This window comes from Schistocerca cancellata, chromosome 1 (genome assembly GCF_023864275.1).
Source record: "Schistocerca cancellata isolate TAMUIC-IGC-003103 chromosome 1, iqSchCanc2.1, whole genome shotgun sequence".
Lineage (NCBI taxonomy): Eukaryota > Metazoa > Arthropoda > Insecta > Orthoptera > Acrididae > Schistocerca > Schistocerca cancellata.
The window spans coordinates 1,097,673,243-1,097,690,413 of NC_064626.1; the positions used below are offsets into that span (position 1 = coordinate 1,097,673,243).

General features: G+C 38.2%; 1 protein-coding gene across 1 annotated transcript in view; it reads left to right on the plus strand.

The window, feature by feature from the left end:
- LOC126091850 (beta-arrestin-1) overlaps positions 1-17,171 on the plus strand; it is a 468,408-nt gene that overhangs the window by 415,127 nt on the left and 36,110 nt on the right. The window contains exons 5-7 of the mRNA XM_049907116.1: positions 266-459; positions 547-725; positions 15,254-15,389. Of these exons, the coding sequence (XP_049763073.1) occupies positions 266-459; positions 547-725; positions 15,254-15,389 (509 nt within the window). The remainder of the gene's footprint in view (positions 1-265; positions 460-546; positions 726-15,253; positions 15,390-17,171) is intronic.

Below are 17,171 nucleotides of genomic sequence, written 5' to 3' on the forward strand. Positions count from 1 at the left end.
AGGTAAATATCACATAGTATGTTGAAAGTATTGTATGTAATTGACACTGTGTAAGAATTCAAATATTGTGGGATTGTTTCTGAGATAGAATGCTTGTTCTATATTTTTTGTTTTTTGTGACTAGTTATTAAGACCAAAATTTCTTTCATATACTTTTAACAGTTTGATGTTTTTAGTGTATTTTCATTTTCTGTGTTTCTCACATGCTGATCCTTGACCCCAGTGTTCATGCTCATTATATTGGTAATGTCTTTTTTAATTTTAGATGGAGTGGTACTTATCGACCCAGATTACGTTAAAGACCGGAAGGTGTTTGGTCATGTTCTTGCTGCTTTTCGGTATGGTCGTGAGGATCTGGATGTCCTAGGACTTACTTTCAGGAAAGATTTGTACCTTGCATCAGAACAGATTTATCCCCAGGATAGCAGCACATCAAAGAGGCCACTTACAAGACTGCAGGTATTGTTGTGGATCTGTATTTAGGATTTTATATGAATTATTTTTTTAAAGAGCTACTTATCTTACTTCAGAATTACACTTTTACAGGAACGTTTAATCAAGAAACTAGGACCAAATGCATATCCATTTTATTTTGAACTACCTCCCCACTGTCCTGCTTCAGTAACTCTCCAGCCAGCACCAGGTGATACAGGAAAACCTTGTGGTGTGGACTATGAACTGAAAGCTTTTGTCGGAGAGTCTCAAGATGATAAGCCACATAAGCGGTAAGTTGTATAAAATGAAATAATATTCTGTATTAAATTTTTTCTAGTAGTATTTCATTTAATGAACTTTCTCGCTCTTACTGAAGTTTCCTTGGAAGTCGGACAACTGTTGAGGGGATGTACAGTCATTTTCATCTGTGGTGAGTGCAGTGATGGAAAACTGTATTTTAAACCTATCTAGTCTCCAACATTTAGAAACTCTGCCTTGTATTTCATGTGATGTTAAATTCCTGTTTATTAATATTAATGTCTATGTGGATTTTTATTTTGTCTGCATGTTATGAAACAAATGTGATAAAATGAATGCAATGTTTTAAAACAAGAACTTTTTCCTTGGTAGTAAATGATGGGTTGACTCTTTTACAGTGATTTGTTTCAAATTCATTTGGGAAGCTTCTTATCCTTTTCTTCTTATTGTAATACTCAGTCTCAGCCCTCAGTAAGTAGCTATTTGAAATTTCATAGCTGCATGATTTAAGGTGGAATGCTGTGTGTGATGATATCCTGCAGAAGAAAGTAAATAGTAAATTATCACCTATCTTTGATTTTTTAAACAACAAAAGAGGGGTGGGGGAACATGGTGGCAGGATGAATTAGGGTTGAATATGATGGTGAAAATATTTGCATTAAGTATGGGAAATGTTAATATATGTGTATGAAGTAAAATTGCGCAGCAGCAACTATTGGGATAAAACCCTTTTTTAATTCTTAATTTCTAAATACCATGAAACTAGCTTTGATGCAGCTGTACTGATATTTTCCATCTGTTTGTGATTCTGAAGTATATTCATTTTCTGGTGTCAATAAAATGTGATACTGAAAGGTTAACATACATTAAATTTCTGCGAATTTTAAAAGTTTCTTCAATTGTGTGTTCATAAAACACTACTCTTGACTTCTTCTTAGGTTCTAATTCTCCTTTCCCATATGCATCACAGTCCATGCTATTGTCATGTATGGGACATATAATTAAATAAGAAAATGATTATATGCTGGGAGATACAAAGGACCTACTGGTTGGTTATGAATTATAACTTGATCGTAATAGACAGTAGGGTCTTTGTTTAGAACTGCATTCTGACCTAATTGAGTTGGCCCACATTTGTTTGTATTTGTGGGGGAAAAACTGAGGTTATTATTTGTGACCTTCTCTGTTCAGTGTTTTAATATTAATTATCTAATCAACCGATCACGTTGTAGAAATTATGGTAAAATAAGTTGACCTCCCACTCTAGGATCTGCATTCAGAATTCACCATGATGAGGTTTGGGAGGGGCGCACACATCCTTACAACCTGCAGATCGTATTTCATATGCAACAGTCTACCAGAATGTTCCATATGCAAAAGTCCACAAGAATGTTAAAGTACTGCCAAATTTTTTAATTGCTGAAACCCTATACAAGCCCAAAAAGTATTGAAGATTCATGAAAACACAGTCTACAAAATTTTCTAATCGCCCCAATGGCTTAGCTTACTTGTGCCCAGAAACAAGCATAGAATTTGAGCAGAAATGAAGTAGTCACACCATGCACTGCTTGAGAGTTCAACTGCAAAAATTTACCCACATGAAGACATCGGTTGAACTTACAAGCACATGCTCTGCCCACTACTGGCCCTGAATCAGTTGTGGCTCTCCAAAATTAAAAATGACGAAGGATTTAATTGTGACAAATATTGATGTTCGAAATAATTTATGGATATGTACACATACTCAAGCCAGTTATTTAGAGTCAACACATTATGCCTTTTATTGTACTGCTCTGAAAATTTACATAAGGTGCACCACTTCAGAATGACATCAGTCATCATTTATTGTTATCTGTTTGCTAACTAAAAACTTATAGATCTAAGTTTTGGATAAGTGGGGTAATAAGAGTCATTGATGGATACGTGGTGCTGGTCCCGCAATAAGTGTGCATATTATATTTTGAGCATACTGGATTAATTTGCATATTTTTCATTAATTTCCACTGCTACTTCTTTGATCAGCACAAGAAATACACCGGGCATAATGTGTGAAGGACCTTCTGTTTAACCTCTTAGCCTTACGTATTTGATTGTTTGAGTAAAGCAATGTGTGTTGTTGAAATTATGCCTTACTTAAACGTCTATAATTTTTATAGACTGTATCCTATCAGTTGTCTGATACGTTCATGTTATTCACCTGAACAGTACACTTAGTTCGGTATTGATGATACCTATAATTTTTGCAGCCCGAGTTAAGATTTTTACATCTAATATGATATATTAACTTGGTTGGGGGATACAATGGCACTGCACTGCTTTCATTACCTATGGATAAACCAGCTCTAAGATATTATTTTCACCATCATATGAAAGTACTCCCAGCCTCATTCTAACTCATTTCTTATCTGGGCTTAGCCAAGAGCTATGTCTCTGCACTTAGACTATCTCCACAAGGAAATTATTTCATAACTTCATCCACCTCTGCTGAGAAGTTGGGTCCATCATTGAAATGGCAGCTGTAGTGTTGCCAGGGGTAATGATCAGTGAGTGGCAGTATTTGTAAGTGACAAATTCTACCTCCCACTTATGTGCCACCAATTAAGGACCAAGAGAGGTTGTGCAGTGTTGAGATCCTGGACTTGTATTCAGGAGGACAGCCATCAAATGTCAGTCTGGCAGTCCACTTAAGTTATTGGCTGGTATGGTTCCTTTGAAAAGGCATGATCAAGATCTATCAAAATCAGAGTTTGTCTCTAATGACCTCAGTGTTGTTGAGATGTTGAACAATAATCTTCCTTTAGCCACCAATTGAAGGCAGTCACTATGACAGTGCATGCCATTTGTACTTGTAATGAGCTCAGTTTGGTTTCCATATTGTTCAGGAGACTTCCATAGAATTATAAATCGGCTATCTCTGTATTTTAACCCCCCTTTGAGACATATGTTGCACACTGCATTGGGAGCTATAATTCCACCTATTTTAGGTGTTGCATACTACCACACACCTTTAACTTAAGAATAGAGATGAGTTTTGGACATTTGTTCATAAAATAACTGCTCGAGACAAGACTGTCTGCTTCATCCTGATTTCACCAAGAATTTGCAAAGTTTAATTTATGGTTCTATAAATAGTAAGTATAATAGATTATCTTTTGTTATTGATTTATCTGTCATTGTGAAGGACCAGTGCATACAAGCTGTTTTATTCTGGTCACACAAGTAAAAGTTTTACCTCAATATAAAAGTGGAGAAAAAAACCCCCTTGAAGATAGAGCATAGGAGAATTATATATTTAGCCATTCCACAAATTAACTTTTGAGCATTAAATATCATAACAGAAATAAGAGTTTCCTTGTCATTTAATAGAAAATGTTTTTTGAACTTTTCAGTCAATGTCACCCCATTTTGGTATGCTTGTCGTATGAGAGATATACTGATCTGCATTGTTAATGAAATAGACTAAACTTAATTTCAAAATTCTGATGCACTTTGTGGGCCCTGTTCAGTTAAGAGTTGAATTAACATGTTTCATACACCTGGAGGCCAAAAAGGAAAAGATGAAAGTCTTTGAAAAATTTAAAATTCCTCAACCACAGACTGCCAGTACTTGAGGTCGCTATTATCTATGGATGCACAAAAAGGTCATAGTTCAAGGATCACAATGACACTGCCACAAGCTGTGCTGCATGCATTGCTGTGTAGCAGTTAGTGTCGCTGGCTGCTGTGCTGCCGTCTCCACATCAAACTTGACCACCACCCAATTTTTTACAATCATATTGACCAACTAGGATCACATTAACAACTTCAGTTCCTCATCTTCCTTTGTTGTTGTTTCATTTTTCTGGTATTCCCTCATTTTCTCCCCATGTAGTCTCTTCTACATTCTACATTCTACATTTATACTCCGCAAGCCACCCAAGGGTGTGTGGCGGAGGGCACTTTACGTGCCACTGTCATTACCTCCCTTTCCTGTTCCAGTCGCGTATGGTTCGCGGGAAGAACGACTGTCTGAAAGCCTCTGTGTGCGCTCTAATCTCTCTAATTTTACATTCGTGATCTCCTCGGGAGGTATAAGTAGGGGGAAGCAATATATTCGATACCTCATCCAGAAACGCACCCTCTCGAAACCTGGCGAGCAAGCTACACCGCAATGCAGAGCGCCTCTCTTGCAGAGTCTGCCACTTGAGTTTGTTAAACATCTCCGTAACGCTATCACGGTTACCAAATAACCCTGTGACGAAACGCGCCGTTCTTCTTTGGATCTTCTCTATCTCCTCTGTCAACCCGATCTGGTACGGATCCCACACTGATGAGCAATACTCAAGTATAGGTCGAACGAGTGTTTTGTAAGCCACCTCCTTTGTTGATGGACTACATTTTCTAAGGACTCTCCCAATGAATCTCAACCTGGTACCCGCCTTACCAACAATTAATTTTATATGATCATTCCACTTCAAATCGTTCCGCACGCATACTCCCAGATATTTTACAGAAGTAACTGCTACTAGTGTTTGTTCCGCTATCATATAATCATACAATAAAGGATCCTTCTTTCTATGTATTCACAACACATTACATTTGTCTATGTTAAGGGTCAGTTGCCACTCCCTGCACCAAGTGCCTATCCGCTGCAGATCTTCCTGCATTTCGCTCTTCCTTTCTTCTGCCCATGTTGCTCCCAATTTTTTTATTTCTTCTGCTTTGAAAGCCTTCCAAATTTAGTATTTTATTTTAAAAATGGTTTCTTTCTGTTATTTCTGATTCTTTGATGTTGTTTCTTTCTACATCTTTCCTTACTTCTGTAATCCATGCTACTGTCGGTTTATTCTTCCAGAAATATAGGAGTGTTTATTTACTATTTATAATTTCTTGGAAGTTTCTTGAAATTTATTAAGTTTGTAATGTTTGCATATTCTGGGATATTCAGATTCTGTATAAATAGCAACATTCTGTGTCCATGAATTCAGTTCTGTTTGTACATTGGTGTTTGTAATAAATGTGCTCTCAGTGCTAATTGTTGCACTCAGTTGAGGACCCTGCTTTCAGAACTGAACTATGCGTGTTTACAATGTGACATAGTTTACTGGAGATCCTGAGTGTTTGGCAAATGTTTGCTTTCAGCTGGATGACACAGCTCAGCATTGGTCTGAGAATAATGAAGAGATAGTCAATAGCTTGGACAAATCTCAGGCTGATCTGAAGAAAACATGTGGTAACAAACAGCAGCAAGTCTGCTTAGCAGAACAACAATTGGAGAATAGGGCCTAATGTCACAGGAAAACAATAGTCTTATATACAGAATTTTTTGGCTGTAAGCCACATTGTGAATCTAAATATGACAGAAGATGACAGAATCTCTCTCTTGATGAAAGGAGTCATCGAAGATGATTACTAAGCTCTTCTGGTAGAGGCTGTCACAAGAACCGAAGAATTCATCAAGTGTTGGCAGCACATCAAGGAAATCCAACAAAAAAGTCATACAAAAAAAGTATGACTGTCTCATGAATGAGGTCCATATGGTAATTGTGTAAGATCACCACCATGTCACCTATCTCGTGATAGGTGGTAAGAGAAGAGATGGAGAAGTTTATGGCAGTCAGAACTATTGTAAATGGTAAATGAGAGATAGCAGCCATGAATGTCGACCCCCATATGTCAGGAGGCAATAGAGAATGTTGACGAAGTAATATATCAGTCTTTAGGACCAATCTCTGCCAACAATCGAATGCACCAATAAGAATGAACTTGGCCAACTTGGGCACGTGCTGCAGCCACACAATGCAGCATCTGACCAGTGCGTATACATCCATCTCCTCCACCAAGTATAATGCCATACAGGAGGAGACATTTTGAGGATGGAGGACAATATGCCAGTATGTTCTCACTGTTGACACATTGTATGCTACTGCAGAGAAAAATGAATGTTTGACGACTGCTATATCACTGGAAATTGAATCATCACAACTGTTCTTTACACTCTAGTCAACTGCAGACGATTATAGTTAACCTATGAGACAACGCTCATTGCCGTGCTCTGGCCAGGTCACTCTTCAACATGCTGAGGCTGTTCGTGTTTCACGTACAGCGGTACCACTAATGCTTAGCTGCTGAATTGAGAAAACTAAACAAGGTAACCAGCTATCGATATGAGACCACCACAGAAGAAAATCCTGCATGGACAACAGTCGTGAAGACGTCAAGAAAACTAATTGATGTACTAATGACGGCCAACCTGTCTGGGTGCTACTTGACACAGCGGCTTATGTTTGTGATATGAAAGTGACTGTACTGATGGCTGGTAATGGGAAATATGTCCAGCCAACACAAACGTGCATTTCAAGAATAACTATCAAAAACAGAACACAGCCTTCGAATTTGTTGTTGTAGTCTAACGTAGTCATAATGTTGTTCTCTGATGAGACTTCTTCAGGCTTCACAAGCAGTCAGATGTGTAAAATAATGGTTTCAGATTGACAGAGCTGTTCCAGCAAGCACACATAACAATGACTGCTAGATTGTATAAAAGGAACTATGATCCAGTGATGCAGCAATGGTTGCTTGTCATCCCAGCTCACTTACACCCAGCTATCCTGAAGTTTTTCCACAACATTCCAACATCTGATGACATGGAATTCATGAAAACTCAAGATAGAGCCAGACACAGGTATCAGTGGACAGGGCTCTACCAAACCATTATACACTGAGTCATTGAAAGGATGGAAGCAACAGAAACACGTGCCACTCTTACCTCCAGGACCTCGGGTACCAGTTCGCAGCAGCACCATTTCACTGAAGTGTAATCAGCCTCTTGGGGATGTTCTTGAAGTCGAGAACAGTAATCGATGGATAATAGTCAACAGTTACTACCTCATTCTCCATACTGTCACCAAATCCACGCTCACTGCTGACGCTCTGGAAATTGTAAGAGTCTTTGCAGAAGACATTATTTCGAAGCACGGAGCACCACGTCCGATCATCTCCGATCGTGTAACAAATTTCCTGTCGTGACTAGTAACAGAAGTAATTTCGCATTGTGACATCACCCGCAAGATAACAATTGCCTACAACCCACAGGCAAATGTCCTCGTACAATGCTTTAATAAGACATTGTTGGATATGCTCTTGATGCACGTTGATGTCAAAAGAGAGATTAGGATGCAGTGCTGCCCATCGTGACATTCTCATATGACGCAGCAGAGTGAGGCACTACAGGCCTAACTCCATTTTTCTGCTCCATGACTGTGAGGCCAAAATGAAAGTGGATACACTGTTCTTGTTTCAACTGTATTATAAGCAGGTTGACTACTTGAAGCACCCCATCACCAAGACTGATGAAGCTAGATAGCTGGCTCACATATGGACCCTGGATGCCCAGGAGGAGGACTGATAGCACTATAATGTAAAGCACAGGACAGTGAGATAAAACCTGGGAGACTTGGTATGGGCTTTTATGCCTGTTTGGAAAGTGAGACTATCAGAAAACTTACTACTGTGCAACTTTGAACCACATATTGTTGTTCGTGGTTTGTCGGTCATGACAAATGAAGTCAAAGATTATGATCTTTCATCAAGAAGACAAGATCACACAGACATCATCCATGACCTCCAGAGGAATTCCTACTACAATCGTGAAATGCAGACTGATGATGAGGGTTTCTCATTCAAGGAAACTAAAGATGATTGCAAAACAGGAGAGGCTACCTTCTCTTTTCTCCTTAGTGAAGAGGATCTGCCAACACTGTTGTACAGAGGACCATTGACAAGATCTAGATCAAGAGTGCTGTAGTCGGCTCCAATGAGAGCTTCTGAAACAGCATCTTGATATTTCTCCAGGAGAGGGAGCAGTGCCATGACATGGGCTGCATGCAACATGGCATAGCCATTAGTATTGCTGGCTAGACTGCTGTGGGACACCAATTCAAACGTGACCATCATGAATTATTTGTTGTTTAGTTCTCAAAATTTACGATGTTTGTAATGTTTGCTTAATCTGGAAGTTCAGTGTTGGTATAAATAGCAGCACTCTCCATACAGGAATTCAGTTCTGTCCGTACTTTGGCATTCGTAATAAACATGATTTCAGTGCTATATGTTGTTCTTCATTTACGACCGTGCTTTTGGATTTGGACTTATTGGGGTTATGATATACCAATGTACAATGTAAGCAAATAAGCCTTGCAGTAGGAAATTTAAAAGATTGTTGCTCGTCCGTCCATGTTTGGTGAATCTCCACTTACTATCTGATGTCTGATAGAAAATCATATATTCTATGTTGTGTATCTCCTCAGTATGAGGTGCATGTTATTTAAATTTAAGTATTTCACATTTTACACCCTGAAATCAGAGCTGTTGAAAAAAATTCTCTTACTTGTGTGTGTGTGTGTGTGTGTGTGTGTGTGTGTGTGTGTGTGTGTGTGTGTGCGTGCGTGCGTGCGTGCGTGTGGAGAGAGAGAGAGAGAGAGAGAGAGAGAGAGAGAGAGAGAGAGAGAGAGAGAGAGAGAGACCCCCACACCCCCTTTTTAAACCAAGTGAATCAGTGAATTGTTTAATACGCTAGACTTACATTCGGTAGATGTGTGTAATATATGTTCAGTGTGATGTCTTACTCCTTGTCCACTCCAGCTTATACTCTCACTCATTGCTTTATTGTTAATGGGTCTTAAATTTTTGGGGAGGGGATTTTAACGTGTTATGAATGGCTTGCTCATCCATGTATTGGTGACCAGACAGCTCCAATTTTGTGTCTAGTAATTAAACCTTCATTCCTCCTGCATTAATAATTTTATGAATTTAAATGTGAGGTGAAGATGAATTTAAATAAGAGTGAAAAGAATTCAAGTTAACTTCCGTCTTTCCGTTGTACGAACTTTTAGCATCATTTTCTTCCCATCACCGAGTGCAAAAAATATAACAAATGGCAGGGACAGAGAATGAAGTGATCTTGTCCTTGCTTGAAAACTACCTTCAGCAGACAGAGAATGGACTCGGAATGGTAATGTCTTGGATATCCTAATGACAGACATGTGTGAACTTCTCAATTCAATTCAGTAGACACAGAAGAGGGAATCACTGAATGTTATTACATAACATTGGTAACTACAGGTGCGAAAAAGAATATCAAGAAATGAGGAAGGTAATTCTGATTAGCAAGTGTGACAAGGAGAGAATTGCATATTACCTGCAGGGTCAACATCAAATTTCCTGTGTGTAGCAGAACAATGTAGAATATCAATGGATAAAATGAACTATTATTGTACAAATATGGTTAAGGCAGATGTAAGGGATGGGTTAGACATGTTATAAAGTTGGTACTGAAATGAAGAGCTTATTCACAGATTTAAGTAAAGCTAATACCTAGTTGACAAATAAAAGTAGAACTGATCTCGCATGTATGTAAGGCAAACAATTTGAGAAGTGTTAATTGAATTGGAAAGTAAAATTACATCTGCCAGTCTGAAGAAAACGCCAGAGAAGCTTTGGTCTTACTCAAAGTCAGTATGTAGATAAATTGTGTGTACACTCACTCATTGGTTATACCAGAAATGGAGGATGCCACAAGGAAGACCAGAATCCATAATTAAATCTTCCAAAATTATTTCACTGAAGAAGAATGTACAAGGCGAATCAAATATAAAATGGAATTTTTATTTTAAGCACCGTTTTTGTTAACGGAGAGCAGTGCAATCTCTGCTCCTTGTTTCCAATAACTTACTCCACAACTGGGATGTTGTCATACCATTTTTTTAGTCAGAATCACAGTGTCAGAGTAAGAGGTACTGTCATCTGTTGTGCAGCACATTGTAATAAGGTTTCTCAAACAAAATAGGGTGTAAAATTGTCCAAAATTTTGGAAAGACTCTTGGCACAGTTCAGGGACACCACCCAGTGCAAGACTAGGGTGTGTGCACGACACAAACAGTTTTTACAAGGATGAGAAACATTTGACAACTAACACATGTCACCTGTGGATCAACATGACAAAGTATATTTGCATTGTTAGTCAGCTTATTGAAGATGATCGTTGAATAACAATTGCAAAAATTGCTACCGAGGTTGACATGAACTATAGTAGGGCTCAGATAATCATTACTGACAACAGATTTCAGAAAGTGTCTGCAAGATGGATGCCAACACTCAATACCACACAGCTGCCCAAACTTGACAGAAAATTCAGGGATTGTTCCAGACCCTGTGCTTCATAATCTGGACTTATCACCCCGAGATTTTCATTTCTTTCAACCACGAAAGGAAGCAGTCAGAGGACAACACAGATTTGGCAATGCGGGTGCTGTCAAAGTGTTCATGCCCAACTGGCTGCTGTCACAGCCACGTTCATTTTACAAAAACGGGATCAAGAAACAGCCTATTCGCTGGGAAAAAAGTATTTCTCATTCAGAAGATTATGTAGAAAAATAAATTCATGTGTACGAATTTTTCTGAAACTTAAATTTAAAATTATAAAAAATTTTCCCTGTTTATAGTTGACTCACCCTTGTACTACAGTTCCTTCTCTCTAAACTGGTTTACATACACTAAAGTGGCATATAATTATTGAAATAAGTAAAAAAAAAAGGTAATATCCCATGGCAGAGGAAAGGCAACTGGAGCTACAGGTATAATTCTATTCAGTTTTTCACACTTCTTGTCAACCTAAGATCGGTTGTAAGCACTTGATCAGTTTAATTAGTTGCTTCAGTTTGGAGCACTCTTTTCATGTGGTAGAACTAACATAACAGTTGCGTTCATCTACAATATAAAATTGCTTGAAATTATCTCTCTCTTGTCTGTCTCCATAGCTGATTGGTCAGAATGGCAACATTCCATCCTCTTTAAGATGCAAGTTGTCAAACTGGCATCAACTAAAAAGACTTAAATGAGATGACCAGTTTACCAGGTGGGAAGGCCTTGCCACCTTAACAGTTCACACTTCATCTGTGTGTTTTCATATCAGTCTTTTAACCCACATTTATTCCATCAGATTTCATCTTCTGATTCAAGTTTTTGCTTTTGGTTTCCTTTTTAGAAATTATAACCATCATTACTAACATTTATTGTAAATCAGAACCAGCCTTATTCACAGTGACATAATAGGTCTTGTGAGTAGTTTGTTTCCATTATCAACTAACACAATAGATGGCTCTGTTTAGTGGAGGTGGGAGAGAGAGAGAGAGAGAGAGAGAGAGAGAGAGAGAGAGAGAGTCAAAATACATAGATTCAGATAACAAGCTTTATTTAAAGACACTCTTTTTAATTAATATTACAGTATTGATAAAATTAACTGTCAGTGTACGTTGCCTTAAAAAAAAAAAAAAAGTTTCACATTTGTACTCAATCTTCAGCAACATTCCGTTTAATTTTTATTTTGGTATTTTTATAGTGATTTTTGTTTTTGTATGTTTTTAGCCCTTGTACCTCTCTGTCAACACCATTCAATCAATATATTGTGCATGATTCGCATGAACTAGAACCGACAGTCTGTGAAGAGCTCTGATTTTTATTTTGATGCACTAAATCTTGCATTAAATTGGCCTTCAGCGTAATTTGAAATTGTGTAAAACATAATTGAAGACATTTAGTAGTTCTGACTTATGGCTTGGTTGATGTCATAAAAATGTCATTAAGGGACAATATTATAAAAAAGCTGTTTCAGAGAATATTAGCAGAGTGATGGTGGTGATTAGTCTGACAGCTGCAGCTGTGAATTTCTGCAGACACGTCACTGTATTTTCGTTTTTGAACAATGGTACACAGATAGAAACTGTACTGGAGGGCATCAGATAGTAGAAGCTTTTGTTGCTGCTGATTATTGTTGTTAAACAAACATTTTGTAAAATTTTGATTCTTTAAAATCTCTGTATCTCCCCAAAAACAAACGTAGCCATGGGCCTATAATCCTGGACAAAACTCCATGAACTAAAATAAGTAAATCCGTTGTAGTTGCAGATTTGGGTGTCTACTAACAGGGGCCCTGTACATGAGGCTGGCTGTAGTTGTATATAGGGTAGTGGCAATGCCAAAAAATTGTAGGAAGATCAGCAAAGGATTGGCACTTGATGCAAGGACTACCAGGTTAAGATCATTTGAAGAGAAAAAAATTAAGGTTTGTGTATAAACATGGGGAAGACCTAATATTGTTTGACTGTATGGTGGGTGGTTTCTGGAAGTGCCATTGTTAAAAGTGTTACATGTGTGGTACATGCAACATCTATAGTGACATGACCACATAGAATTCGTCGTAGGACAGCAGAAACCAGAGATACAGTTGAAAACTACTAAGGAAGTGTAATTCATGACAAATCCTCCACTTCAGTATTCTGTTCAAAGATGACACAATATGCATGCTGTTTCCTCTCACATACATCTCCTGAAAAGAAATGACCATGGTAGTAAAATTAGATACATTGTAGCTCATACAGAGACTTGCTGACACACATTCATGCACGCCATTCATGTACGGAATGGGGAAGGAATTTTCGAGTAATAGTACCCGAAGTAATCTCTGCCACACTCCATGAGGTGGGCTGTGGATGGAGAGACAAATCTTAAATTTCTGTTGGATATACTAACTGGTGCCTAGATAATGTAATGTAATGATCATCTTGCCAACAGGATGTTTAACCCTAATTCTAGGTAATCTCATGCAGTCCATAAGGCATAAATATGGCTTGAAAGGAAAAGACATTACTGTTCAATACTGATAGATTAATGATACTGATGTCACTTCCTGGTGCTAAAGTTCTCAGATTATGATACTATTTTAAAATTACCTGTGTTGTTGGATGAAAGGCAAAATTTTAAAAAAGATGAGGAGACATAAAGAATTATAATGCATTGTGAAAATTGATAAATCAGAACCTAAACAAAATTGGCCAACTTCTACATACCTGTGTAGTCACAATAATGTATGGAAAGTTTTGGTTGAGAATTACAAATTATGTAGGAATAAAGGAGACGACTCACCGAAAGGCAGAAGCGCTGTGTCGTCGATAGGTACACAGACGAAAGATACAGAGCTTGGCGAGCTTACAGAATGCACTTCCTTTTTCAAGCATGTTTTTCCAACAAGTTTGATAAAGGAAGTGCATTGCGAAAGCCAGCCAAGCTCTGTACCTTTTTGTTTGTGTACCTATTGCCAATGCGGGACTTCTTCCTTTCAGTGAGTCGTTGCCTTTATCTGTGTAGTCAGTATTTCAGTGTATGGGCTGCTTGAGGACTCTTAACATGAATTTGTTGTATGGAAGGTTTTGTGTTCAGTGCTTCTGTTGAGACAACCGTTCAGAAATGCCTAGTTTCAACCGTTCTAGATTATCTATTTATTAGTTTCACTTTCCACATATGTAGGTTGTCAAAAGAGAAGGTAGGTAGATGGCAGTGACTAATTGACAATGAAGTCATTAGAGCAGTGAATTAGCTGAGCTTTGGCAAGGACTGGGGAAAGAAAGAGTTCAAGGGGCTGTTCCTTTTGCTTGGAATAGTTTAAGCCAGACATTGAAATCCTACTTTTGGATATGAATTTGTAACCTCCTACTGCTGAATGATTTTTCTGACTTAACAACTGCACCATTCCTTTTGTTACTTGTCATAAAGTTTCCTTCAGTTTTTCATGACTACTGGCTAGAAAGTGGTCATTGTCAGTTGGATAACTCACTGTCTGGGCGCTTCAAATTATAGCTTACATAGGTGGATTTCTGTTGTGGTAAAAGATGCAGTCTGAAGTAATGGGTTATTTGATTCGGGGAAAAAATGACAATACAGAATTAAACAGCAAAAGTGATAAAGTTTGTTTACAAAGTTCAGAGACTGGCTTTGGCACATCTTGTTGTGGTCCGTTGCATCAGAGGATGGTGAATTTCTTTCCATTTGTATGTGATATTGCAGAAAAAAAATGAAATTTTCGATACTGAAAAAAGTAAAAACAAGAATCATCACAAACTGTTGTTCTTCTGCAGATTGTAGAAAGTTTTTGACACTCCACGGTATGGGCCACACGCTTGCTCATTGACTACCTGTTCCTCGAGAATAATTGAAGGAAACTGAGAAATTACAAACATTAATAGAAAACTGTGTGACGATCTAGGTGTGAGCATTATATACAGTTTATTTGGGGAAAAAAAAAAACTGGCTTCACAGTATTGGACATGTTTGAACAAAATATTAGTGTAGGTAAAAATATGAAGCAGACTTGGCATTACTGGTGTGTGTGTGTGTGTGTGTGTGTGTGTGTGTGTGTGTGTGTGTGTGTGTGTGTGTGTGTGTGTTTTAGTTAATTAGCGATTCGGACAGATATCAGTAGTACTACCCTCTCTCATATGCAAGGCATGCCACCCAAAAGTGAGTATCTTGTATGTTCCACTTGAAATTACTTGGTGTTAAGTTTGGGAGAGAGAAATAGGAAATAATAATAATAATAATAATAATAATAATAATAATAATAATAATAACAACAACAACAACAACAACAACAACAACAACAACAACAACAACAGATACTGAAAGTAGTAACAGGAGTATCTGAATCATTAAGATTTGCTGTTAACAAAGTGTGTTTTTTGTTGGGCAGGAATTCAGTACGGCTTGCCATTCGGAAGATAATGTATGCACCAAGCAAACAGGGTGAACAACCATCTGTAGAAGTTAGTAAAGAATTTATGATGAGCCCAAATAAACTGCACTTAGAAGCATCATTGGACAAAGAGGTAATTGCTGTTCCTAATTACTGAAGCACTTAAAATCACTTTTATTATTATAAGTCATTAAACAATTTTGTTACAGCCAATGAAAATAGTGTCGATGTGATGTGATGTGATGTCTGTAGCTTCTGGGACAAGGGAAGAGACATGGGAGAAAGGATGGGACTAGAGAAGTTGTGGGAGACTGTACTGACATTACCTTCTTCCCACTGGTAGGGTCTCTTATCAGTGCAGCCACACTCCACACTAAGTAGCTCAGTGCCTCAACTTACAAGTTTTACCACTGGGAATCCAATGCGGACGTCCAGTCCAGCAGCTTCTGCCAACTAAAAAATTACATACATCCGAAAACCTCATTCCTTACTGTTCCCCAGAAAGATCCTATGCGTTGTTTGACAAACATTGCCTGCGAATTATCCACAATGTAAATTCATAACATTCCGCAACTATCTTTAGTTAACGTAAAAGTTTTTTGGGTGTGAAGTCACAACATCCTTGAAATTAGCCTTCAAAAGATGCATAAAATTTCTCCTGGTCAGCTAATGGAGAAACAGGTTTAATAAATTTGTGAGAGACCACTTTTATATTGTCATGATTGCTCTACTGTATGTGGTAACAAGACACAATTTTAAAACAAGCTGCTCATTTAATTGGTTTCCTTTGGTGGAATGATAGGATGAGATGCTTATGGCTGAAGACTTCACTTGTATCTTTGCCTCACTAAAAATGAGTGAGTGACAGTATAAGCTGGTACTTCGAGTTTATGTAGAAGGGTCGTCACAGTTATTGATATTGGAAAATCAATTACTCTTTGGAATTTATTTCTCCTTTGTTGTTGCTGTCTTCAGTCCAAAGAATTCTTTGATGCAGCTCTCTATGGTGCTCTGTCCCTTGCAAACCTCTCCATCTCCGAATAACTGCTGCAACTTACATTCTTTTCAACCTGCTTACCGTATTTGCATCTTGGTCTCCCTCTACAATTTTCACCCCTCCCTCCCCTCCCAAACACATACACACAAACACATTCATTCACTCACTCTACCCTCTATTACTAGACTGGTGATCCTTAGATGTCTGAGAATGTGTCCTATAAACTGATCCCCTCTTTTTGTCAAATTGTGCCACAAATTTTTTTTTCTACTCAATTCTAATGAGTACCTCTGTATTAGTTATGTTAGCTAACCGACCAGTCATCAGCATTCTTCTATAGCACCACATTTTAAAAGCTTCTATTTCTTCTTACACGAACTGTTTATTGTCCATGTTCCACTTTCATACTAGACTACATCCCAGACAAATACCGGGTGATCAAAAAGTCGGTATAAATTTGAAAACTGAATAAATTATGGAATAATGTAGATAGAGGGGTAAAAATTGACACACATGCTTGGAATGACATGGGGTTTTATTAGGGGGGGGGGGAAACAACAACAACAACAACAACAACAACAACAAAGTTCACAAAATGTCAGACAGATGGTGCTGGACAGCAAACCGTCAGTGACTGTGCATGACAATTGTCATGCTTGGCCTCCCAGGTCCCCAGACCTCAGGCCGTGCGACTATTGGTTTTGGGGTTACCTGAAGTAGTACGTGTATCATGATCGACCAACATCTCTAGGGATGCTGAAAGACAACATCCGACACTAATGCCTCACCATAACTCCGGACATGCTTTACAGTGCTGTTCACAACGGTATGCCTCGACTACAGCTATTGTTGAGGAATGATGGTGGACATACTGAGCATTTCCTGTAAAGAACATCATCTTTGCTTTGTCTTACTTTG